Source organism: Arvicanthis niloticus, chromosome 7 (assembly GCF_011762505.2).
Source record: "Arvicanthis niloticus isolate mArvNil1 chromosome 7, mArvNil1.pat.X, whole genome shotgun sequence".
NCBI classification, from domain to species: domain Eukaryota; kingdom Metazoa; phylum Chordata; class Mammalia; order Rodentia; family Muridae; genus Arvicanthis; species Arvicanthis niloticus.
In genome coordinates this window covers 31848471-31876236 of record NC_047664.1, presented here as the reverse complement: position 1 = coordinate 31876236, position 27766 = coordinate 31848471, and the positions used below count along the sequence as shown (strand labels likewise).

Here is a 27766-nt window from a genome sequence, read left to right as displayed (position 1 = left end):
TCCTTCAAATGGTGGGACTATCATAGTGCCTAGATATGTGTTCAGCATTTTGTCTTGTGTCTTTTCCAGGTCCTCTCCCTGGCTGAGTTCTTCTGGCCGTGCATTCTGTTCATGATTCTGATAGTGCTTCGTTTTCAAGAACCTCCCAGACACAGAGAGAATTGTAAGTTTCATGTTTTTTTAAAAATTATTTTATTTACATTTCAGTTGTTGCCCCCCCCCCCCAGTACTCCTTCCCACAGTTCCCCAACCCGTTCCTCCTCCCCCTTGCCTCCAGAGGGTGCTTCCCCCCCACCAGACCTCCCCCTTTCCTGGGGCTTCAAGTCAAGGATTAAGATTAAGCTCATCTTTTCCCACTGAGACCAGACCAGGCAGTCCTCTGCTACATATGTGCCAGGAGCCTCAGACCAGCCTAGGAATACTCCAGGTTGTTGGCTCAATCTCTGGGAACTCCCTGGGTCTGTTTTTGTTGAGATTGTTGGTCTTTCTATGGGGTCACTCTCCCTTTCAGCTTCTTCAATCCTTCCCCTGATCAACCATAAGGGTCCCTGACTTCAGTCCAAGGGTTGGGTGTAAGTATCTGCATCTGTCTCAGTCAGCTGTTGATAGGGCCTCTCAGAGGACAGCCATGCTAGGCTCCTGTCTGTAAGTGCCCCCCACAATGAGACGGATCCCAAGTTGAACTGGTTATTGGACTGCCTTCCTTTCAGTGTCTTCTCCATTTTTGTCCCTGCAATTCTTTTAGACAGGAACAATTCTGGGTCAGGAATTTTGACTGTGGGTTAGTAACTATGTCCCTCCACTTGAGGCCCTATTTATCTACTGGAGGTAGGCTCTTTGGGTTCCCTTTCCCCAGTGTTAGGCATTTTGGCTAAGGTCACTCCAATGAGTCCTGAGAGTGTCTTACCATCTGGGTCTCTGGTTTAAATACAATATAATAATCACTTTTCCATGGGAAGCTGGTAAATTACAAATGTCCAAAGAAAAAAACAATCTCACTTTTCTCTGTTGTTTATTGACACTGAATCCTCAGTGGGGCTGATGACTAGGGCTCCATCGATATACTTGAGGAAAGTGCCAGGAAGAGGCAACGCAGGTTTCCTCATTGCTTAAGAATGACATTCATAAATGTTTGCTCAATCTAGCAAATAGATTTATCCTTTCACTCAAGCTGAAATGATCTGGGCTTGGATATACACACCTTTATTCACTTAGGAAGAGCTAGAAGCAGAGGTAAAGGAGACACCTTTCATTTTTAGCAGCGCATGATAGTGGTGAGGATGTTGGAGGTAGAGACCGTGGTGAAGGACATTCACAATAAACTTACAATAATGTCCATTTCTCTGGAAGTATGGCCACTCAGGGCACTCTGTCGGATTTGAAAGCCCAGTAGTTGTTATCTCTTGAGAAATGGTGACACTGTTTTATTTTGACTATGTCACTTGAAATGTGTGCTTTAACTTTATCAGCTTCCCATGGAAAAGTGGTTATTAAATGTTTATCTGTAATAGCTTTTCAGTAATATTTAGCTTTTGCATATTGAAAAGGCAGGCAATGGGTCTAATGATTCCTTTGTGCTTACGAGGATGGCCTTGGGTATTATAGAAAATGATGAAGCTAGGGCATTGCAATTTCAGTTATGAAGAGCTGAAAATCTTTTTCTGGGTTTTAAATTTTTAATATTTTATATATTCATTCAACAAATATGTATCTGGTTCTTTTATTCCCTCAAAGAACATTCTAGCAGCATGGCCTATTAGATATAAAATATGACACAGTGAGAGAAGTGTCATATGGGACTCCATATAAGAACATGTCCACTCAAGGTTGGAGACCTCACACTTTCATCCACCAGACACCCACTTGGGTGGCTTCTATTCTGGGTGCATTCCTGAAAAGAATTATACAACCATCTAACCATGTGTCTTGTGTTTGCTAATAATTTCACTTTCCCTTAAGCATCAAACATATTTAATTTTTCAATCATCCATTCACTCATCCTTGTTTGTTTATTCATTAAGTCATCAAATATTTAGTGAATGTCTTCTATGTGAAAAACATTGTGCTAAATTCTTGGCATAGTGGATCTTCAAGTTTGGATGAAGGAGTTTATTACCCAGACCCAGAGTAGATATCAGGGGAAAGCTGCTCTCTGGATTTTATGAATGAGCTATGAGTCACAGCACAAAGATCAGGAGCTTTCCAGTTGCCTGCCATTGTTAAGATCTCCATGTCCTATCTGCTCGTGCAAAGAAAGGGCAGATAGGGTTGGGGTGTGTTTTACCAGCATTTTATTAAGATGTTGGCTCATTATAGGACTACATTTCCTGAAAGATTTTTCTCTTCCTTCCTTTCTCCTTCCCTCCCCCCTCCCTTCTTGCCTTCCTCGACCTCGATTCCCTTTCTGCCCTCCCTCCTCTTCCTTCTCTTTCTTCTTCTGAGACTTGGTCTGTTTATTTAGCCCTAGCTGCCCTGAAACTCACTATGTAGATCAGGCTGGCCTCCAATTCCAGAGATCTGCCTGCTTCTGCTTCCCCAGTACAGGATTAAAGGTGTGTACCACCATGCCAGATTCCTGAAAAGTTTTGATATTATTTGATATAGTAAAGCGTTTTTTTTTTTCATATGACATTTAGAAATTTCATGTAAATGTTTAAGAATACAAGTTGGCTTCTGTCTGAAAGCTTTTTCCCAAACTGAAAAACATTCATTTTATTTTTTTCTACTCATGGTTGATTTATAGAGGGCTGTGCCAAGAGGCTTGACTACCACCTGATGAGGAAATGTAGTTAAATACAGTGAGAGTTACATCATTTGTTAGGGAGGGTGTGCAAAGTATAAAAGGGTTTTGTATTTCCTGAGTAATTCCTCAGACATCTTTTAAGTTAATAACAGGGTAAATAACATAACATTATGGAGTGTAAATTTGTAGAACAGATATCCTGTTGTGTCTTTGCCTGGCTTGGGTCCTGGAACTGTGAGTAGGGGCAGCAAGGGGTGAAGAAATGTTACACACAGATGCAGCAAATTCGAAATTGGGTTGTCTGGGAGAAGCTGTATCACACTCAAAGTGAAGCATTTTGTTTATATGGATAGGGATGTAGGTTATTGCATACAGCTCATCAGAAGGCAGGGTTATTATACACAACCAAATGATAGACACAGGGTTATTACATACAGATAAATAAGGAGGTGTGGTTATCATGTACACCTGAACAAGGAGGCAGGTTTAGTTAATCTCAATAGGAGGAGGGTCTGTAGGGAAGTAGACTCTGTGCCATAAACCTCCAGGGGGAAGCCAATGGTGGACTCTTTCTATGTCCACATACAAATCAGAAGGCTTTGCCATCTATCTGAGCCTCAGCTGGGGAAGGTGTTGCTACTTCCATGGAGCTGAGTCACTGGGATTCTTGACATGGCTGTATTCATGTCAATCAATACACATTCATTCAGAACGTTACTTGCTCCCTACATTCCCTTCTTCCTTATTTCTTAGATGTTCAGGATAAATCTTTATGCTGAGTGCAGGGGTGTTTCTCTGCAGTGTTTGACATCAGACCATAAGAAGGATCCTACTAGTTGCTCTGCCCAAAAGGAATGACTTAGCAAGCTTAGGATTGAAGGCTCCAGTTAGGCAAGAATAATTTTTGCAGTATTAGCAGGAGAAACGACCTGGTCATAAGCCTTTTTACTTTTCTAGGATGTGCCAATGTAATTGGGCCACATCCATGATATCATTATTGTAGGTCTCAATAATTTTCCAATTATATCTACACATGAATCCATAATCTATATGACATGTTAAATCCTTTCTAAATTACAGGGTTATAACATGTGTTGAATAGATGAATGAATGAAGCCCAGAGGTACTCCAGGTGATTAGAGAAATGCTCTCCAAAATGGACGAAGTCCTAAGTATATACAGTTATGGGAGGATATGACCAAGCCACAGGATGAAACCCAGTCATGCATTCACCCATCATTTTTTCTAGTACCTATTTTTCTCAAATTGCCAAATTAATTTCCTCTTCCTCCCCAAACCAAGGCCACACTTCTGTAACACAGCCCAAGAACCAATGCAGTCTCTATCCCGTTCCATGGTTTCACCAAATATCCAAACCACCAACATAAAACTACTTATTTCTCATTTTCACTTGTTCCAAGAATCTCTCTGTAAATACTAACATGTAACAGATATCTTTAGACTCTACCTGTCAACATACAACAAGTTATAGATCCTATTAACACATAACTGCATATGTCTAGACTGTTTTCATTAATATATACCTGCCTATGTTGAAATGTTCTCCCTTCCATTCCTTTATTCATTCTGTTACCCTTAATTCTTTCTTTATTTTATTAATATGCTTCTCATGAGATCATTCCCCCTTTTTCTAATCAATGAGAGTTCCCCATAGCCAGTGTCTACTATTTATGGCCCTGTTTGAGCACCATCTTTTGTATCCTGCATGGCTCCAGAACTGACCTAACTGAGACAGCAAGAGAATAAAGAAAGGGTAAACACACTGACACAGAAAAGTTAGGTTCTGTTGTGCTGTGCTCCTGGATGGAGAAGCAACTGCCTGGACAGAAGCTCAGCATGTTTATTATATACGGTTGGATTGGGAGCCAGGGTATTGTATATAGCACTCTACTTTGGACAATAGTTGTCATAACTAACTCCCCCTTTGTGTTTATGACCAGGTTACTTGCAAGCCCGGGATCTGCCCAGCCGGGGTGTTCTTCCTTTTGTTCAAGGACTTCTTTGTAACACTGGCTCAAGTTGTAGAAACATCAGCTTTGAGAGTTCCATGGATCACCATTCTCGGTATGAGAAATACAAACATCCTTTTCCGAATTCCTAGGATGGTTTTATATTCTGCCCCATCTATCCGAAGCCCCCAACTTCTACAATGTAACGTGTGTTTTATGCATGCTTAGTAATCTAGGCTGTGTTAGGGACCATAAAGGCTAGAATTTCAAAGTTAAAAACAATCATTTTATTGATCAGGGTCACATAACAATCACTCCTACTGATGTCTACTGTGTTTTGAGACTCATGTTAAATGTTGATGAGAAAATTTTATCTGAACTTAATTATTTCCTATAGTAGTTAAGCTATAACTTCAAAATTACTTGCTTAGTCAGTTTTTCATTTGAGTGTAGTTGGAAAATGACTGGTTTGGGGACTACCTGCTAGGGGTTCTTGTACTTTCCTCAAGTTGACTAAGATCTTGTACCAGGTTGTGGTCAGATGAAAGAACAGCCAGGCATGACTTTCCTTTCTCCACTAACCCGCCTCAGATGCTCAATGACTTTACTGGCCTCTTGGATTCTTACAATGCTGAACTCTGACAAGATAGCCCATGGCCTTATTTGGTATTGCTAATTAAGAGACAAAATGGGTTGGTTCAAGTGACAAGATTCAAAATTAAAAGGTTTAACTTGGAGAATCCACAATGATGTGGGAACTTTTCTCAGGTGGAATAAAGAATGGAAAAATGATTGGTTGATAATCATGTTTTGAATGATCAGGTTGTATAATGGGGAATTGAGTTTATTCTTGTTGTAATTAAACAATCAAAGATTTTAAACAAAGTGAACGTTAAAACTGAAGCTGTTTATCTTTCCACTTTAGATTTTTAAATTTTATGTGTATATGTTGCTTGAATGCATGCATAGGTACTATGGGTGTGCCTGGTACCAAAAGAGGTTGGAAGAGGGTGTTCCATCTGGACCTGGAGTTACTGGATGGTTGTAAGCCAGTTATCTTCCAGATAATTTTGGACATAATGGGTACAATAATTATAAAGTGGTGTTGTTTATATAACAACATATCCTAAACTGGATAGCTTTGCAAAAACATGTAAAGAGTACACATTGATTTCTCAGTTCTGGCTGTCAGGGAGTTCAATACTGAAGTATCAGTGTTTGGTAAGATCTGTTGCTCACATAAAATGCTTTTTACTTGTGTCATCAAATGGTGGAAAATGCAAAGGATGTCTCTAATCCTGATTACCAAGTCTCCCCCCTCATGACCAATTTTCTTCCCCATCTCTTAACTTCATTTTGGGAGCTAGCTATCAACAAGAAGTTATAGGGCAAAGATGCAAATATTGTTACTGTTGCAGGTGCTTGCTTTTCTGAGACAGGTGTATAAAAATAAAGGTGACTTTTTGAAATCATATTAATAATAATCCTGAGGTGCCCCATGATCTCATTTCTCTCTAACACATGTGCAGAATAAAAGAATGAAGATCCAGGACTCCTGGGGAAGCCCTGGGGACAGAGAGTTACCATCACCCTCATTTCAGGTCTTCTGTGGTGCCCCACTCAGAATAGAAAGTCAAGATAATGTAGAATTGGAAACAATATATTTTTGTAGCCAAACAAATGATATGGTCCGGTTCTAGTACCTTCTGATTTGGTAATTTAATGAAACACTTATGTTCTCGGTGACCAGGGCATATCTCCCACCTGGCTTAATTATGGTGAATAGTAAGGACAAAATACAGAAGGTTGTGACACAATCAGGACACGGACTCAAGCATTAGAGTGGTAGGGGCTATAATAAGTTCTTCGTAGAGTGGATGTACCTGTTATAATATTTAAAATTTCAGCATTAACACTCTTTGTCTCTCTGTTTCTGTCTCTCTCTGTCTCTGTCACTGTCTCTGTGTCTCTGTCTCTCTCTGTCTATTTCTGTCTGTCTCTGTCTCTCTCTGTCTCTGTCTCTCTTTCTCTCTCTCTCTGTGTGTGTGTATGTCATGGTGTATAGAGATGTCAAAGAAAAATCTCTGGCAGTTGATTCTCTCTTTCTACTGTGTGGGTACCGGGCATTGAACCCAGGTCTTCAGGCCTGGCAGCAAATGGCTTGACTTCTGAGCTATCTCACCAGATCTTGTTTTGTTTATGCTGAGATAGGGTCTTGATATGCAGCCCGTGCTGGACTCCTGATCATGATCCCCCTACCTCACAGTGAATGCTAAGACTACAGGTATATTCCATGATGCTTAGGCATAAAACATTTTTTTCTTCTATTTTGTTTTATTCTTTAATTAGCTTATAAGGTAAAAAGTTTCCTTATGTTATTTTCATGCTCGATTACTTTGGATTGATCTTCCTCCATCCCCGGTAACTTTTGTCTCCTCATCCCCATATAAACTCTCCCAGCACTCTGCATTCCCCTTTCCACTTCAATTGAATGAGTGTTTTATCATCCTCCTGCCTTTTTCCTTAAGGCTTCTTCCCTACCTCTGTGGGACCTTTTCTTATCTCTTGGCATCTCTCCACAGCCACTTCTGTATGAGCACACAGACATTTAAAAACGGAAACATACAAAGGAGATGTGACACTTGTCTCTCAGAGCTTGAGTTCCCACTTTTAATATATTTTCCAGATCAATGTATCTGCCTCCAAATTTCATAATTTAATTTTTTCTTTATAAATAAAAAAAATTATTTATTTATTTTTCTGTTTTTTTTTTTTTTTTTACCCCATGAGACTCGGGAGGAGACAAACGGGACGGAGCAGGATTCGAACGGGTGGATAGAGAGAGACAGCAGAGGGCCCCGCGCCCTCTGCAGGCGGACGCCTTAGCCGCTGCGCCACCGCCAGTTCACTCAATGATTTTTTTTTTTAATTTATTTATTTTTATTTATATGAGTACACTGTTGCTGTCTTCAGACACACCAGAAGAGGACATCAGATCCCATTACAGATGGTTGTGAGCCACCATGTGGTTGCTGGGAATTGAACTCAGGACCTCTGGAAGAGCAGTCGGTGCTCGTAACCACTGAGCCATCTCTCCAGCCCTCAATGAAATTTTATACTGTGTATGTCCCATGTTTTCTTTATCCATTCATCTGTTATTGGACATCTAGGCATATTCCATTTCCTTGATTTTTGAATAGAGCAACAATAAACAGAGATACAGTGTGCTTTGAGGCTATGATTAGGAGGTTTTCTTTGAAAAACTTCCACATTGATTTCCATAATGGCCACTCCAATCTACACTCCTACCAACAGTGACTGAGAATCCATTTCTCCCAGAGCAATCAACATTTGTTGTCTTTTTCTCTTAATGTTAATTTTTCTGATTTGGTGATATGGAATCTCAAAGTAGTTCTGATTAGAATTTTCTAATGGTAAAGGATGTTGGGGACTTTGACACAACGTCCTCTAGCTGTTATGTTTCTTCTTTTAAGAACTTTCTGTTCAGTTCCTATGCTCACCCTTTGGGTCGTCTGCTTTTTTGGTTCTTTATGTATTTCTAGATATTAATCCTCAGTCGGATGGCAAAGATTTTATCCTGTTCTACAAGCTGCCTCTTCAATCAATTGACAGTTTCTTTTGGTGTAATGGCAGTCTTAGTTTTATGGAAACCCATTTGTTAATTGTTTGTCTTAAGCCCTGAGCAAATGTGATCTTATGAGGAAGTCTTTACCTGTACGTATGATGTATGTTTTGAAGTGCTTCCCTAGTTTTGGCCATACTAGTTTTAGAGTTCTAAGCATTAAGCATTTTGTTTATTTAGAGTTGTGTGTTTATGTGTGGGTGTGTGTATGTGTGTATGTATTTGTGCATGAACACCTGCTTTCAGAGTGAGACGTGAGGATCTAGTTTCAGTCTTCTCCATGAAATATCCATTTTCCCTGCACCATTTGTTAAAGAGCATGATGACTTTTCTCCAGTGAAAATTTTTGGCAACATTGTCTAAAACCAGGTGCCTATAGCTACCTGAAATTATACTTGAATCTTCTGTTTTATTGATCAAAATACCTGTTTTTGTGCCAGTACTATGCTGGTTTTATACTATGGCTTAGTAATGTAACTTGAAGTAAAATATGATGTTTTATGCCTTGTTTATTTTAGTTTTGGCTTATTTTGTTGAGGATTGTTATAGCTATCGGATGCCTTTTGTGCTTCCAAATTAATTTTAAGTTTTTTTTCTATTTCTGTGATAACATTAATTTTGATGGTGATCACCTTGAATATGGTAATTTTGTAGCTGGCAACATTGTTGCAAATGTTTATTAGCGATAACAGTGAAATTTTTCAGAGAATTGCATTGTTTTTTTTTTTTTTTTTTTTTTTTTTTTTTTTTTTTTTTTTTTTTAAAGCCAAGGATAGGTTTTACAGAGCATGGTATGGTGATGTGAGAAGGTACCATGCCTCAGCAGGTACCAGCCACAGGTCCCATGTAGTATAGAACAGAGTTTATTTGGGGACACGGAAAGGGAGTTAAGAAGGGAGTAGAGGCAGAGAAAGAGAAGAGAGGGGAGAGAGAGAAAGAGAGAGAGAGAGAGAGAGAGAGAGAGAGAGAGAGAGAGAGAGAGAGAGAGAAAAGAGGCACACCGATGATTATGTGGAGAGAGAGAGGGGGAGGGGAGGAATGGGAGAGAGAGGTGGGATCAGTGAGAGCAAAGGGGCTCAGAGAGTCAGAGAGAGAGAGAGAGAAAAGGGGCCGAGAGGTAAAGGAAGGGCCAAATAGTTCTTTTATAGCGAGGCAGGTCTATTGCTAGGTAAGTGTTGGAGCCTAGAAGGAATGCCAGCATGTATCATTTGCACCCTTGGTTCCACCCTTTCCTATTTGCGTCCCGTTGCTTTCTTTTCTTTTCTTTTCTTTCTTTCTTTCTTTCTTTCTTTTTTTCTTTTTTTTTTTTTTTGTCTCATTGCTCTAGCCAAAACTTACAGTATTATACTGAGTAAGAGTGGAGAAAGTTGAACGAAACCCATTTTTAGGTCCTGAATTTAGAGGAAATGCTTTCATTTTCCTCATTATTACAATGTTGGATGTATCTCTCCCTCTTTCTCTCTTTCACCACACACACACACACACACACACGTATATATATAGTGATATATATATATATATATATATATATATATATATATATATATGTTGTTGCCGTATCCAAATATTGTTACTGAAATCTACCCGGGTGGTGGAAGTGGTGCTCCTCACTACCTGCCCCAATGGTGCTCCTTACTACAGGCTGGGACACTTCCAAACCTCCCCTCCGATATTTCTGAGTTATTACTTACTAAAGCCTGTGTTCCATCTTGGCTGCCATGGACCCAGCCCTGCAGCCCTCTCTGGCTGAGTTCCCCAGCACCTACGTGACAGCTATGTTCTCAGACATGGCATCTACTCCATTTCCAGCATGGCAGCTAGATCCCTTCCGGCTCCCTCCTTAGCCCCTTGCCTGGGAATCCTGTCTTTGTCTCCCTGCCCAGCTGAATACTGAATACCTTGGTTAATTTGCTTCATGAATGGCCAGGATCTTTCTAATCACCTGAGGGAAGGTTACCTGGGGTATATCCTCCAGGTACTTTCTGACATGGGAGCGTGATTATGAAAATCAGCTTCCTCATTCCTGGCTTTGTAGGGAGCTTGCCTCTGCCTCAATAAGAGGATTTCAGGGCAAAACCGCAAGCATTAGTGACAGCAGGTAATTCCCACAGTGTTTTCTTTTTTGTTTTTGTTTTGTTTTGTTTGGTGGGAATTGCTCAAGATAAAGTGAATAAAGCAAATTTGAAATGTTCTACGATACTCATATACTCTGTACATCTGATTTCTCCCTTCTCCAATCATCATTCAGAGGCAGGTTGAACTCAGCTTGGCCAACATGTTCTTTGCTCTGTTCTGCATAACTTTCCTTGTGCCCCACCTAGTTTAGACACTCACTATCAATTTCTGCTTAAAAAACTACTTCTATAGAGCTGAGAGGGTTTGCAGTCCCATGTGGGGAGCAACAGTGTCAGTCGGCTAGACACTGCCCCTCCAGCCCCAAGCTCCCAGGGACTGGACCACCAACCAAAGAGTACACATGGAGGGACCCATGGTTCCGGCTGCATATGTGGCAGAGGATGACCTTGTTGGACATAAGTGGGAGGAGCAGCCCTTGAGCCTGAGGGAGTTCCGTGGGAAGGCGGGAGTGGGTGAGAGTGTGTGTGTGGAGGAAGAGTGCCCTCATAGAGGCAGGGGGATTCTGGAGGGGAGACCTGAAAAGCAGATAACATCTGAAATGTAAATAAAAAACATATCCAATAAAAGAAAAAAAAAAAAAAAACTACCTCTACTAAAAAGAAAAGTATTGGGCTAGAGAGATGGCCCTGTGGCTGAAGCCATGTGCTATTGCAGAGGATGCAAGTTCAGATCTCAGTATTTCTGTGGGAAGGACACAACTTTTTATCTTCATCTCCATGGGACCCAACTTCCTCTTCTGGCCTCTGCAGGCACCAGCACTCGTGTGTGTGTGTGTGTGTGTGTGTGTGTGTGTGTGTGTGTGTGTGTGTGTGTGTGTGTGGTGTGTGTGTGTGTGTGTGTGTGTGTGTGTGTGGTGTGTGTGTGTGTGTGTGTATGTACACCCCTACCTCTGCATAGACATATAATCTTAAAAATAGAAAGCTTAAAAAGTTTCATTTATTTGAATTATTCATATACCATGACCATCACCACTGTTTGTTTTTCCAGTTTAAAATATTTCTAACCTGTACATTATCATTTCCCCTCTGCTGCTTTCTCTGCTGTTGTTTGTTCTGTCTTGTCTTTCAAATTTTGCCTGTCTGCTTTTTAAGACAGATGGCCCAGGACCCAACTTTTTTCATGAATAGCTGAGTCTTGCTTCATCCAAAGTAGCCTTCATAGGTGGGAGTGGAATTGTAACATGAAATCAGCTCCATCCTCCCTAACTTGCTTTCAGTGATGGCATTTTATCACAGAAATAGAAACCCTAGCTAAGGTAGAAGTTGGTAGCCTATTTGTGGGGTATTTCTGTGATAGACCTGATCATGTTTTGGGGAGTGTACTGGCTGGTTTTTTTTTTTTTTAATGTCAACTTGACACAAGTTGGAGTTATCACAGAAAAAGGAGCCTCCCTAGAGGAATGACCTCCATGAGATCCAGTTGTAAGGCATTTTCTCAATTAGTGATCAAGAGGGGAGGGCCCAGACCATTGTGGATGGTTCCATCCCTGGGCTGGTAGTGCTGGGTTCTATAAGAATTAAGCTGAGCAAGCCACGAGAGGCAATCCAGTAAGCAGCACCTCCTCCATGTCCTCTGCATCAGCTCCTGCCTCCAGGTTCCTGCCCTGTGTGAGTTCCTGTCCTGGCTTCCTTTGGTGATGAACAGCAATGAGGAAGTGTAAGCTGAATAAACCCTTTCCTCCCCAATTTGCTTCTTGGTCCTGATGTTTTGTGCAGGAATAGAAACCCCGACTAAGACAAGGAGTTTGATCTGGAGACACCATTGAGTGTTCTGAGTTTAATGAGCCATTGTGGAAGTTAGACCATAATGCTGAGAGCAGGCACAGTCAGTGGAGGCCTGGATTGTAAAACTTCAGGGGGAGGCAAAGATTCTACCAGGGCTGTTTTTTTTTTTTTTTTTTTTTTTTTTTTTTTTTTTTTTGTATTAAGAGTCTGTGGTTTCTCTTCAGCTAGAGCCTAAGAACTGAAAGGTACAGGAACTACTAAAATGAAACATTTGTTTTGCTAGGACATTTGAAATATTTTGGGAAGTGTTTCCTCAGAGTTAGCACACTGAAGATATGTTCTAGAGGTGGCCATATTTGTATCTCATGTTGCCCGTCAAACTCGGCAGTGTAATAATCACGCAGGTGTTAAGGGAATTGAAGGCATGAATGGGTCATGGTGTCAAGCCCCATCTTGACTTTTGACACCATGAGAGGCCAAGAGAGGCCATTGGCGAAGGCAGAACCTCAATAGTAGTGAAAACCCCAGGACTGAAGGGGTCATGGAGAAAACTTGTGGTTTGACACAATGTGACAGGGTCTGATCCTTGACACACAGGTGAAGATGTAGTTGAACTGCAGAGGAGGCCTCAATATTGTGTAGATGCCAGTAGCATGGGGCAGCTACCAATGACAATAGCAGGAATGGAAGGGAAACAGCCTGAGCCTAGGAAACAAGGTCTATGTGTTATGAATGGTGTTTCAAGCCATTTGAAGGAACTCAGAAGTTTCTGAATGAATCCCAGATGTCTGATGCTGAGCTTGACACTGTTGAAGTTGGTTTTGCTTTCATCTAATTATGACCGTGGCCTGGCTCTTCTTCCCATTTGGAATAAAGAATGTATTTAGCTTATTCTGATCCTACTGGAGCCTGCAGTCGAAAGACTTTGAAATTTTGGAATCTTTGAAGTTTTAGGGAGATTTTGGATATTTTAGAGAGCTTTGGGTGTTTTTGAGAAGCTTTGAACTTTGAAAGGGACTTTAGATGCTTTAAAGAAACAAAATTTCAAAGTGTTTCAGTTTTTAAAGACTGTGGGCCTTTTAAAAGTTGTAATGTTTTGTTCTGCAATTTTAATGTTATCATGCTGGATTGGGGCCAAATGAGAAAGGAAGGGTTCTAGTGGAGCAGTGATGTGTTGAGATGACAAGGGGGCTAGCTGCTTTGCCTAGTTCTATGTCAACTTGACACAAGCCAGAGTTAACTGAGAAGAAACCATAATTGAGAAAAGTGCCCCCAGTAAGACTGTCCTGTAGGCAAGTCTGTAGTGCATTTTCTTAAGTAGCAATTGATTGTGGGTGTGTGGGTGTGTGGGTGTGTGGGTGTGTGGGTGTGTGGGTGTGTGGGTGTGTGGGGCAGCTTACTGTTGGCTGAGCCACTCCTGGACTGGTGATTCTGGAGCTATAAGAACACAGGCTGGGCAAACCACAAGGAGCAAGCTATTGAGCAGGGTCCTTTAGCTTTTACTTTAGTTCCTGCCTCTGTTTTCCTGCCTGAGTTCTTGCCCTGATACCCTCCTCAGTGATGAATTGTAGGTAATATGAAATAAACCCTTTTCTTCCAAACATGCTGGTGGCCATGGTGTTTCAGCACAGCAATAGAAGACTAAGACACATATCTTCTGTTATATTTTTCTTGAATTGCTGTTGTCCTACTTTTACCCTACCCACATAAAATTGAATTGGTACCCTCATTAAAAAAAAAAAAAAACTACTGATCTTTATAGACCCAGAAACCTGATTCCTCTAAAGGATAAATGGATATAGTTCTTTATTTTGGGGGGAACAAGATGTCCCTAACCAGTGTCTCTGAGGTGGGACTACTCTTGCATGCAACTTTCTATTTGGAGTCTTCAGAAAGACTCAGGGATGGCACTACCACAGGGAGCCTATGGGTGAACTCTCTGATAATCTGTATATGCCACCATTACCACAATTGCCCTGGAATTAAGGATATTGAATGAAGCAGAATTAAACTTGAGCCATAAGACCTAATTTAAAGTGCCTCATTGATTTCAGGCTTATTTCACACCTCTCATTCTATTCAGCCTTAGAGTTTCTCTTGTTTGATATGTCAAGGTCTATGCTCTGCTGGACCACCAGTATATTTTGAAAAATATCCCTTCTCTGTATTCTTACATCTATGATTGGAAGATGCATCTTTGAAGATGAGTTACTTACGTGCCACCCATATTCTCGTTAGATGATATACAGCAAAGGTTATGAATTTCAGGATCAATGATGACACGAGTCATGACTTTGGGCACTGCTGTAATTGAACACAGGTTAAGAGAAGGCCTTAGGTTTTGAGTTTTAGGTGCTGAGCATATAAGATACAGACTAAACTGTGGTCTTTCAGATACTGAAGCCTTTGCTACTTGTATGGCTGTGCCAATGGCAAGGGACTTTAAAGAATCAACATTCAAAGATATCCCACAGGTGGATATTTGGTATAATAGACCTCTTACAAGGAAAGGGAGAGACACTACAGTACTTTCTCTGTTCTGTTAGTCCACATTGAAGAATGGTCATCTGAACACTTCCCTCTCTCTGAGCCCAGCCTACACCATCCCTGCTATCAGGCCTCCAGCTTTCATATCAGTGAGAAGAGATATTTGTGTTATTTCACACACCTAGTGCATAGTGCTTTATTACTGCAGCTATGTACTTTATGTGTTCAGACATTTGATTCTTTGATGCCTTTTCACATCGGAGTTAAAGTCTTCATCTGAAAACTTAAGTGTTTGGGCTTTTGCAGAAGCCATTTTTCTTAGTTGCTTCTCTTCCTTGTGCAGAATGAAAATCCTTATTTATCTAACTCTGAAAAGCTATTTGAGGTGATATAGCATGCAATTCTGTTTCAGGTTTCTCTTGATCCACTGTCCTTTCTGACCTAGAGGTCAATACCCTTAATGACATTAGGTCAGGAAAAGTCTTTGAGCTGTTAGAAGTTTTCAGCTTTGTTCTTTTTAAAAGTTGTTTTGCTTTTCTAGGGCTTATGGACGTCACAGCAATTTTCAAAATTTGCTTGTTTATTTCTACAAAGTGCATGCTAGAATTTTGATTGGTATGTTTTTACAAAGAAGATGAAATGACGAATTGAGATTTAATTCACAACACCATCTGAATGACTCATTTGAAGTATACATCCCAGTAGTTTTGACATATTCACAGTTGTAAATTATAGTTAACATTGATCATCATAATCAATTAAATGGTTTTCATCACCCCCAAAGAAAAACCTATGTCTATAGCATTCACTTCCCTTTCTCCCCAGTGTTGAATGTCCGCAGACAGCCTTCTTTTTCTGTAGACTTCAGTACTGTGAATAGTTCCTTTTAGTGCTATTTATAGTTGTGATAGTATCTGTAGAATATGTTTGTGTATATGTATGTGTGTGTTCTGTGTATATGTATGTTCATATGTATATGTGTACCTGTGTGTATATGTATATGTGTGTGTGTGTGTGTGTGTGTGTGTATGTACATGTGCGTTTGACTACCTCAGGAAAGCTGATACCTAAAGACACATTAAAAAAAAATAAGAGGAATGCTTATCACCTTAATAAAATATACATTTATAGGTTCCAGTAGCCCCTCTCAAGATGCAGTTGCTTATAGATCTCTAGCCAAAATCTGAAGCAGGCTAGCCAGATGATATAGGTGGTCTCCCTTCCTCTAAACACACACACACACACACACACACACACACACACACGCACACGCACACGCGCACGCGCACGCGCACGCGCACGCGCACGCGCACACGCACGCACGCGCACGCGCACGCGCACGCGCACACACGCGCACGCACACGCGCACACACACGCACGCACACGCGCACACACACGCGCGCACACGCACACGCGCACGCGCACACACACGCACGCGCGCACACGCACACACACGCACGCGCGCACACGCACACGCGCACACACACGCGCACACACACACGCACACACACATGCACATACACACAGCTGCTCACAGACTTCTTTTCACTTGTAAAACACAACTTTCTTCCTCTTCTTCCCCATCTCTCTTCTCAGGCAGCTGTTCAGATGCTCGGCTTGTCTGGCCTGTCGATTTCCCTTCAAACTCCGCTGAAAGGTCCTTGTGGTTCCTCTTGGATTTTCTTTATTTTTTTGGCTTTGCTGATTTTCTCCTGGACACTGTGATGTACTCTGAGACCTCACAAATGCCCTGCAATGCAGGGGCACATAGCTATCCTAGAAACAATAGTAATTCTACAAGAAAATGTTCTGTTTGTAAATTAATATGTAAGAATTACTAAAAGTAATTAAATTATCATACTGTTTCTGCAGCTTGCCTATTTCTGCAAGCAGCATGGGGCTTCCTCTGTTGCACTCTCACTACGGCCCTTCACTATTATTCTCTAAGAAATACGGTATAGCTCTTCTTTACACCAACCCTGTTAAATGGATACTGTGGTCTCACTTGAAAGATGGGTTTTCCAACTGTGATGAGACTTTTAAAAAGGTTTTGAGCACAAGGGGTTCTTACAGGTTTCTGGCTCCTCACCAGGAAACCCAGGCACTACCCTGACCCGTGCTTTCCAGCCTCACCACTGCAGGCAGCCTCAGATTCCCCACATGGAGAAACGGATACACAGCTGTCTCCGTGTATTGCATCTGGTTCCTTTGAAGGTGATACTTGGTGCCAGTGGAGGGCTGAGAAAGAAGTTGAGTCATTTCTTCCAAGTGAATTTTCTCTGACATACCTTCTTCCTAACCTAACATCTATGAAAGGCTATGGCAAGCGAGTTTTCTGGAGATGGCTCAGCAGTTTGCAAGGCTATGGTGGGCGTGCTCTGGAGGCAAGGACCCCAGAGACATCCTCCCAGGACTGCTTCTCACTGCTGATATGCCTTTTCTACCACTAATACATAGTTTAATAATTTCCTGGGTATTTACCTACTCTGTTGGGCAGATTTCCTGCAGAATCAATATGAAGATGTACTTTCATGTAGTAATGCTGTGTAGATGAAATGATTTTATAATTCCTGATAATGATTTTATAGAACTCCTAAATTGATACAAGGAATCTTAAGTGCCCTATAGACTAAATAGAGCTCTGTAGACCTTCATGTGTCATGAGCTAATTGAACTAGGAAAATAAAACAGGCTTGGAACAAATACTCAATCTAGGAAAAGGAATAAGATCACTATGTAGTAAGTAAAGTCATAAACTGAGAACGGGTAATTTATTGTAGGTGCAAGGACAAAAAAAATGATGAATTATACAAGACTATACAAGACTTCAAGATAATAAGACACAAGGCTGATGGTTTATCTTTTGACAAAATCATGCTGAGTTTTGACATAAAAACTATCTCTTTAACAACAAACTTGTGGAGCTAGAAAATAGATAATGAGTATTTAGTCAGGTACTAGTCTTAATGAAAAGACATGTAAACAGTTCTGCTGTAACTCTTTATACCTTATCGATCTATGACGTGAATTATTGCCTTAAACTTCATACGAACTTATGGAATGTAGAAATGCTTACAAAACCATGTAATCAATTATTCTGAGTAGGTATAAAAACTAAGAACAACAATAAAGCAGTTAATCTTGTTTTCTGCTTCATCTAGTGTGCATGTGTCTGTACATATGCCTGACTTTCCTTCCTTCCTTCCTTCCTTCCTTCCTTCCTTCCTTCCTTCCTTCCTTCCTTCTTTCCTCCCTCCCTCCCATCCTCTTTCTTTCTTTCTTTCTTTCTTTCTTTCTTTCTTTCTTTCTTTCTTTCTTTCTTTCTTTTTTCCTTCTCTCTCTCTCTCTCTCTCTCTCTCTCTCTCTCTCTTTCTTTCCCTCTGGTTCATGAAGAGTTAATGAACTCTGAGCCTCTCACCTGATTAGTGGGAAGACCCTGAGTCAAAGACTGAAGAACCCAAGTAACTAAGTTTCATTTCCTAATTCCCTGCTGCTATCAGCAGGAGTTATTTGCCAGAAGCCCTCAGCTTTTGGTTCTAGACTAGCAATAGAGAGTTAAATAGCCAAAAGTCACCAACTTTGGCCGACACCTTGCTGGTCTCCTCAATATCTGGATGCTTAGTGGGCTTCCTCAAAGAGGTAGTTCATTCTGAATCAAATATGAGCAACCATGCCACAAGCCCACACACTAGACGATGTAGAATACTATGTTCTGTCATGAAAGGCATTATGTGAACTTTTATTGTCACAAGCCAAACGGAAGCCACAAATCAAGTCATTTCCCAGTTATATTGTGGTGGAGACCTCAGGTAGCTGGGTTACAGCTATGTTTCAGATGCTATCTGTTGACACTAAATTTTGGGTTGATTGAAGCCAATGATTTGCCAAGTTAATCATTCCAAAGGTTTTACCTGATAGGTTAGACTCAGGGCTGGATGACATGTTCAGGAAACAAAAATTAGTGAAGATCATTTCACCAGGGGTCTGCAACACAGACTCTCCACAGTAACCATGCTTTTTCTTTTCTTTAATATTTTTTTACAGTCTAGATTTTATTCCCCTCTAAGTCTACCCTCTGATTGTTCCACATCTCATACCTCCTCCCCGCCACCAAGAGGATGTCTCCTCCCCCTCCTCCCACGAGACTTCCTCACTCCCTGGGGCCTCCAGTCTTGTGACAGTTAGGTGCATCTTCTCTGACTGAGTCCAAACTCAACAGTCCTCTGCTGTATATCTGTTGGTGGCCTCATATCAGCTGGTGTATGCTGCCTGGCTGGTGGCTCAGTGTCTGAGAGATCTTGGGGGTCCAGGTTAGTTGAGACTATTGGTCTTTCTGTAGGGTCACCCTCCTAGCTTCTTTCAGCTTTCCCCTAATTCAATCACAGGGGTCAAAAGCTTTTGTCCATTGGTTGTGTGTAAGTATCTGCATCTGACTCTTTTAGCTGCTTGATGGGTCTTTTGGAGGACAGTCGTGATAGGCCCCCTTTTGTGAGCACACCATAGCATCAGTAATACTGTCAGGCCTTTGATCCTCCCCTTGAGTGGGATCCCAGTTTGGGCCAGTTACTGGGCTTCCTTTTCCTCAGGCTATTCTCCATTGGTGTCTCTACAGTTCTTTCAGACAGGAACAATTCTGGATCAGAGTTTTTGACTGTGGGATGGCAACCCCATCCCTCCACTTGATGCCCTGTCTTTCTACTGGAAGTAGACTCTACAAGTTCCCTCTCCCCACTAGAGGGCATTTCATCTAATGTCCCTCCCTTCGAGTCCTGAGAGTTTCTCACCTCCTAGGGCTCTGGTACATTCTAGAGGGTCCCTTCACCTCCCACCTCCCGAAGTTGTTTATTTTCATTCATTCTGCTGGCCCTCAGGGCTTTAGTCCTGTTCCCCCCCTCACCACCCAATACCTGATCATGTTCCCCTCTTCCCTTCCCTGTCCTCTTTCCCACCCAGGTCCCTACCTCCCTCTCCCATTCCTGTGATTGCTTTCTTCTCCCTTCCAAGTGAGATTGAGGCATCCTCACGTGGGCCCTTCGTCTTGTTAACCTTTGTGTGTTCTGTGGATTGTATCCTGGGTATTCTGTACTTTTTTTTTTTTTGGCTAATATCCACTTATTAGTGAGTATATACCATACTGTCCTTTTGGGTCTGAGTTACCTCACTAAGGATGCTATTTTCAAGTTCCATCCATTTGCCTGCAAAACTCATGATGTCCTTGTTCTTAATAGCTGAGTAGTATTCCATTGTGTAAATGGACCACATTTTCTGTATCCATTCTTCTGTTGTGGAATGTCTGGGTTGTTTCCAGCTCTGGCTATCACAAATAAGGCTACTATGAACATAGTGGAACATGTGTTCTTGTGGTACGGTAGGGCATCTTTTGGATATATGCCCAAGAGTGGTATAACTGGGTGTTTAGGTAGATCTATTTTCATTTTTCTCAGGAAGCTCCAGATTAATTTCCAGAGTGGTTGTACCAGTTTTAAGTCTACCAGCCTCATAGAACATTAACACAATCTGTGTGAGCTTCAGTTTACTGGGACAGGATCAGGCTTTGCGTGGTTAAGTGTCAGCGAAGAACTGGACTGAGGAAGGAGGAGGAAGCTGCCCTCCCCACACCCTGCTATTGTGCTGGGATTTTTCTTCTATATCAAGAATCTCCACCTCTATCTCCACCTCTCTTCCTTCTTCACTCTGTCTCCCTTGTCCACATATACACATTGTAACACTGAATTTAAACATTTACTATGCACTTCCTTTGTTGATAATACAAACATAAGAATGTGATGAATCATCTTTAGAATAATACTTAGACCATAAGAATCAGCTTCTTGTTACAAGGGATCCTTGTGTCTCCTTTTGTACACCAGTGCCTTCAACTTGGTAATCCCCAGGTCTCCAAGAGGGTGTTGGACATTTGGTGAGGCTAGAGAACAGGTCACAGATGTTTTTAGAGGTCACTTTTGGGTTTTAATATAAGGTCTTTCAAGAGAATTCAAATTGATTTGCTCTTGTGCTTTTGGAATTTGAAACACTCAAGAAAAAGATTCCCTCTCCCTCTCTCCCTCTCCCTCTCCTCCCTCTCCCTCTCCCCCTCCCCCTCCCCCTCCCCCTCCCCCTCCCCCTCCCCCTCCCCCCTCCCCCTCCCCCTCCCCCTCCCCCTCCCCCTCCCCCTCTCTTTCATCCCTATCGCTTCTCCCCCCTCAGGATGAGATTCTAGAGGTTTATAAGAGCCACATGTTGAAGATGGCCTCTATGCACTGGGTTGCCTGGGCTGCTAGCAGTCTCTGTTTGCATATAGAGAACAGTTTCTTCTTCTCTGAATGCTCTCTGATCCAGGTGAAGCATTGAGCTTGTTTTATTTATCAGTGATGCTGGGTTTCACTGTAGTCTTTAAGTAGTGAATGAACATGTTAGTGGAGGGGATTCTTTTTTTTTGTTCATGCAAACCTTGTTATTTATTTCTAAAATTCTCTGATTTATAAAATAACACAGGATTAAAACCCTCTAAGGGGTTCTATAATTTGTAATCAGGAAAAATTCTTTTAAACATTACACCTTTTTCACTTTTTGGATATGCTAAACTTAATTGGGTGCTTAGTTATTTTAACAAGCTTGCAGCAACTTGTAGAATGGCTTTTCCACTTTTTTCCAATTTAGAGGTTTTACTAATTAAAATGAATTTTTACTGAAACTGAGTTTCACTGTAAGCAGCTGAACAGTGCTACTATATAAGTTCATGAGGATATTTTCTCATTATACACTCACAAGCACACATACACACACAAACACACAAACACATATACACACACAAACACACATATACACACAAAAACATACATACAAACACACAAATACACACAAACAAAAAGACACACAGAAACACATATGCACAAATACAGACACATACAAACACTTGTACACACATTCACATATATACACACAGATGCACACACAGATATATACAAGCATATACACACAAACATACATAGAAAACAACATGTACACATGTATATTTAAAAACACACCCAAATACATAGACACACGTATGCAAGCACATACATACAAATATATACATAAGAAACCACATATAACATGTACACAGAAAACACACCCAAATAATACTTAGACCATAAAATCATAAAATCACACATATATGCACAAACACATACACACACACATATATATATATACATAAATACACATGCATGCACACATGCCGAACACACACAAACACACATACCCCTGGACACACACAAATATGTATAAACACAACACACATATACACACATTCACAAACATACACATATACACACATACATATTCATAAGCACATATGCATATGTACACATAAATGCTTATAAATATACATATACACACATACTCATAAACACACACACAAATGTACACAGAAACACACATACATGCATGCACACACACACACGTAGGCATTCATGCATGCACACACATACACTCACAAATGTTTTTCCCAGTTTGGGCATGGGCACATTATCAGTAACCGGGAGAGTAAAGAAAGAAGATTGTGAGTTCAAGGTCAGCTTGCACTGCATAGGGAGATGTGTATTTCTCACACACATAACTCATACATGGTTGTTAAATTATTTAGAAAGGTACATTAGGCTTATCCATTGATACTTAAAATTTCAGTCTGCACTTCTCTACAACATTGGGTTAGCCGGTGGGTCTCTGGTAGGAGGCATGGATGACAAAGCAGGTACCCAGAAGCCTCTGCCACTCCTGTGTGGGAGTTGGCTGGAGGAGGCACCCAAGAGTCACTAGTGACCAAGTTTCCTACCTGTTCTGTTACTCACTCTGGGTCTTTCTTCAGGGTTACATTTCTAGGATCCTGTTTTTGAGGTAAAGAAAATCCTCTCAGAAACATTTGTTATTATTCACCTATTCTCCTAGAGTTAGAATTGATGTAGTTTTTCTCTGCTCATAAAATATCAAATGTCTTTTATGTATTATCTTGTTAGAGAAACATTGCTTAATGCTAAAATAAAATAAATAGCAAATGAATGTGATTATAAAGTTAGTCTACTTAAAACAAATAAGTTGTGTACATAAACTAAACATCTCCATGGGAGAACAATTACAGTTCTTGAATATCCAGTAAATGGAGCCAATTACCACCATTCTCAAAAGAGACCCCTGGCTTCTCTTTCTGGATGATGAGTGGTGTTACAGGCATGAGCCTGTACTTCTATCTGGCTCCAGGAGAAGCCATTTGTGCCAGCATCTTGGGAGTCCAGCTCATCTCTCTCTCTATAAATCCCCCTTTAAATCAGGTAAACACATAGCCATGAATAAACTTAACCACCTACCATTGATATTTGCCATGTCTAAAAACTGTCTACCCCAGCAAGGACTGCCATCGAGGGCCAGCAAGCCTTCAACATGTTAAAGCATCAAAATACAGAAAAGAACATACACAGACTAGACCTAGTTCTCTCTGCACATATGTAGCAGATGTACAACTTGGTCTTCATGTGTATCCCAAACAAGTAGAGTGGGGGCTGTCCCAAAAGTCACTGTCTGTCTGTTAGATATGTTTCTCTAGCTGGACTCCTTTGTCTGGCCTCAGAGGGACAGGATTCGCCTAACATCACAGAGACTTGATGTGCCAGGGTAGGGTAATACCCACGGGGACCCACATGCTCAGAGGATAAGGAATGGGGTAGAGGGCTGGGGGGAGGATTGAGGGGGTGATGACCAGAGGAGGGCAGTGAGCAGAATGTAAAGTGGATAAGTATAAATAATTTTTAATATTAATTAAATTAATAAAATTTTAATATTAAGTAAATGAATAAATAATTTAATAAGAGACATACAGAAAAGAATAAGTGCAGTTAACGTTCCATACCTAATTTGTTAAGGTCTTTTCAGGGTCACAGTGGGTCCTGAGTCTGTCTGCTTTCCCCTTCCTCCAAAGCCCTGTCATCCTTCATCTTTTTCTCACTTTGCAGTCACAAAGCTTGCTCTTCTAATGTCAAGTGTACCTGTTCCTTGGGGGAGCACAGGAAAGAGACCAAGTCTTATTTTAGCTTACAAAAATTATTTTGAACTTTATGTGCAGTATTTTGAATCTGTATTCAATTATGCGTTCTTAAAGAAAGGCCTTTGACTGTTTCTTTATTTAAAAAATACTTATTGACTTTAGTATTTTGTAGGTATGTGTATTTTGCCTGTACATATGTTTGTATACCACATGTATACCTGGTGCCTGAGGTAAGAATAGGGCTTTAAATCCCCTGGGAGTGGAGTTACATATATGTTTTTTTTTTTTGTTTGTTTGTTTGTTTTCTTTTTCCCTTTTATTGGATAGTTTATTTATTTACAATACAGATGTCATCCCCTTTCCCCATTTCCCCTCCCTAGAAGCCCCTATTTTATACCCCCTCTTCCTTTATGCTTTTATACCATTTTGATTACATGCATGTAATAAGGTCAGTTCTACATTGAGGGTCTAGCAATACAATAGATGCAAATAGTGGAGGAACAAGCAATACAATAAACACAAATAGTCAAAGAAAAAGCAAGGCATTAAACCCAGTTACATGAACACCTCCTTGATCACTGTTTCTAAAGGCTTATCAGGATGACCAAAGTATCTGAGCCTACTTCCCTATCCTAGCCCAAGGTCATTTTCATGTCTGAAACCTACTTCCTTGTTCTAGCCTAAAATTTGGATTCCTGTCTGAAATTATTTTTTTGTTCTGGCCTAATATTTAGATTCCTGCCTGAGATTATGTCTTTGTTGTAACCTACAATTTAGACTCCTACCTGAAATTACTTCTTTGTTTTAGTCTAGTGTCAGATTCCTGCTTGACGCCTACTTCTTTGTCCTTGGCCAATGTTATATTCCTGCCAAGCAGCCCCTTTCTTTGTTCTTGGCCCATGTCAGCTTCTTGCCAAGCAGCCTCAAAGGCTTTTCATCTCTTCCCCCTTTTTATTTTGTTAACAAGACTGAGCCTGTCTTAGGTCATTCTGACAAAAATGCCTTCATTACCCATCATGAAATATGCATTATCAAAGGCAATGCACTTCTGTCTTAGATTGGTAAGGCTCTGTGCAGAATCTTACCTGTCCTTGGCTTGCCAGCCTGTTAATTTAATAACTTTGTCTGGGGGTCCATTTTCAGGTTTAAGCCATGTACTTTGGCTGCCAACATGTTGATGTTGTTAAAGATAAGCTTTAACACGATGGGCAAGAATAAAACTATTCCTAGGACAAGAAGGGCTAGCCTGATCAAGCTGTATATGTCATTTCTGAGGTTTGTCCAAAATGAAAATACTGACCTCAGGCCATGGATAATTTTATCAGCATTATCCGCAGAATTAAAGGTCAACAGAGCAGAATTCTTTAAATTCATAATCTCACTATTCAAAGTTAACACACCCAGAGAGGTGTTAGGATTATGCCAAATATCTTACAGGTGTCTTTAAACTTTTTTCTAATTATAATGACAATCATTGTGAATTTCAAAAGTAACACTACTCCAATGACACTTTTATATTTGTCGTGACACTTGGGATGACTCCTAACTCTTGAACCCTGAACTTCCTTCAGATAATTTGAATGGGTTATAGAGCATCATTCGTTGTTCCAGATACCTATATAAATCCTTTTGTATACTCAATACATTAGTAACATTTTTTTTTGCTAGATGGTTAACAAAAATAGTTGTCTTAACTCCTTGTGTCAATGCTATTGCAGAAGCAGAGGTGCTAGCAATTAATGTAATTAAAGCTGTTATACCAGCAACAATCAAGCCTGCTATCATCTTGCTTCTGCTTAAAGCCTAACTCACTTCTTCCAGCACTTTCAAGCTTTTGTTCAGAGAATCAAGGTTTTCTAATACTCAGGGCAGTGAGACAAAAGCTGAAAGATAGACCCCCGTAACAGACATGCCAGGTTTCAAAACACTAACACAATTGAAAATTATACAGTCAATTCAACTTACAATAAATGCTGTAGAAGAGATGAAACCAATTTTAGCTTGACAATTAAAAGAGACTTAAAACATGCACTAACCCTTGTTTGAAATCCAGATCCTGTCCCAACATTATCTTTTCTATCCTAACATCATAGTGAGCTACAGCTAGCTTCCAAATATGTCTCTGACAAAGTCCAGATCCAGTCTTCCAAAAGTAGACTGTTATTTCCCATATTGGATTGATTCCTAGATCAGTATATGATTGAGTCCTAATAGCTGGGCACCTTTAAGAAAAATATAAGAGACATAATTTCTTTTTCTGATTTTCTACCCCACAAGTTCTAAAAACTTGAGGCAAAGTAGCATGTCCCATCTTGGGATATAGTTAAGCAAAGGTGGGTCAGGAACATATGTCCAATACAACTCCCCAGTCACCCTTGTCAGAGAATTCAGCAAGCTCACAGGTTGGCATCATTCTTTGTCTCAGCAACAGTATGTCTCACCAATCTTTTGAAAGTTCTATGGGGGCTCTTCCACAATACCTTGTCCTTGAGGATTATACAAAATCACCATAATAAATTGTTGACAAAAAGTCTCAAGTGCTCAACTATAATTGCCAGACCCATTATTTCTTTTTTAATTGAATATTTTACTTATTTACTTTACAATGTTATCTCCTCTCCCATCCCCCTCAACCCCCTTATTCCATCCCCCTCCTATTTCTATGAGGGTGTGCTCCCACCATCCTCCCATTTCTGCCTCCCTGCTCTCGAATTTCCCAACACTAAGGAATCCAAACTTTTAGGCACCAAGGACCTCCACTTTCACTGATGCCTGAAAAGGCTACCCTCAACTACTTATAGAGGTAGAGCCATGAGTCCTTCCCTTTGTGTTCTCAGGCTGGAGATTTTAGAATGGCTACTCCAGCTTGTTTCTTAGGACCATTTGCTTGAAAAATTGTTTTCCAGCCTTTTACTCTAAGGTAGTATCTGTCCTTGTTACTGAGGTAGGTTTCCTGTATGCAGCAAAATGCTGGGTCTTGTTTACATATCCAGTTCATTAGCCTGTGTCTTTTTATTAGGGAATTGAGTCCATTGATGTCAAGCAATATTAAGGAGAGGAGATTGTTGCTTATTGTTATTTTTGTTATTAGTGATGGCATTGTTTGTGTGGCTATCTTTTTTTGGATTTGTTGGAAGAGGATTACTTTCTTGCTCTTCCTAGGGTATAATTTCCCTCCTTGTATTGGAGCGTTCCCGCTATTATCCTTTGTAGTGCTGAGTTTGTGAAAAGATATTGAGTAAATTTGGTTTTGTCGTGGAATATCTTGGTTTCTCCAACTATGGTAATTGAGAGTTTTGCTGGGTATGGTAACTTGGGTTGGCATTTGTGTTCTCTTGGGGTCTGTATGACATCTGTCCAGGATCTTCTGCCTTTTATAGTATCTGGTGAGAACTCTGGTGTAATTCTGATAGGTCTGCCTTTATATGTTACTTGGCCTTTTTCCCTTACTGCATTTAATATTCTTTCTTTGTTTTGTGCATTTTGTGTTTTGATTATTATGCGACAGGAGGTATTTCTTTTCTGATCTAGTCTATTTGGTGTTCTGTAGGCTTCTTGTATGTTTATGGGAATCTCGTTCTTTAGGTTAGGGAAGTTTTCTTCTATAATTTCGTTGAAGATATTTATTGACCCTTTAAGTTGGAAATCTTTACTCTCTTCTATACCTATTATCCTTAGGTTTGGTCTTCTCATTGTGTCCTGGATTTCCTGGATGTTTTGTGTTAAGAACCTTTTGCATTTTGTGTTTTCTTTGACAGTTGTGTCACTATTTTTTATGGTATCTTCTGCACCTGAGATTCTCTCTTCTATCTTTTGTATTCTGTTAGTGGTGCTAGTGTCTATGACTCTTGATTTCTTTCCTAGGTTTTCTATCTCCAGGGTAGTCTCCCTTTGTGATTTCGTTATTGTTTCTTCTTCCATTTTTATGTCCTGGATGGCTTTGTTCAATTTCTTCACCTGTTTGGTTGTGTTCTCTTGTAATTCTTTAAGGGATTTTTGTGCTTCCTCTTTAAGGGCTTCTACCTGTTTACCTATGTTCTCAAT

At 40.5% G+C, this 27766-nt stretch overlaps 1 protein-coding gene across 2 annotated transcripts in view; it reads left to right on the top strand.

The window, feature by feature from the left end:
* The window catches only part of Abca13 (ATP binding cassette subfamily A member 13), a 439574-nt gene that overhangs the window by 30840 nt on the left and 380968 nt on the right, over positions 1–27766 (top strand). For both annotated transcript variants that reach the window (XM_076938134.1, XM_034509530.2), the window contains exons 2-3: positions 70–163; positions 4705–4828. In XM_076938134.1, coding sequence (XP_076794249.1) covers positions 70–163; positions 4705–4828 — 218 coding nt within the window. The remainder of the gene's footprint in view (positions 1–69; positions 164–4704; positions 4829–27766) is intronic.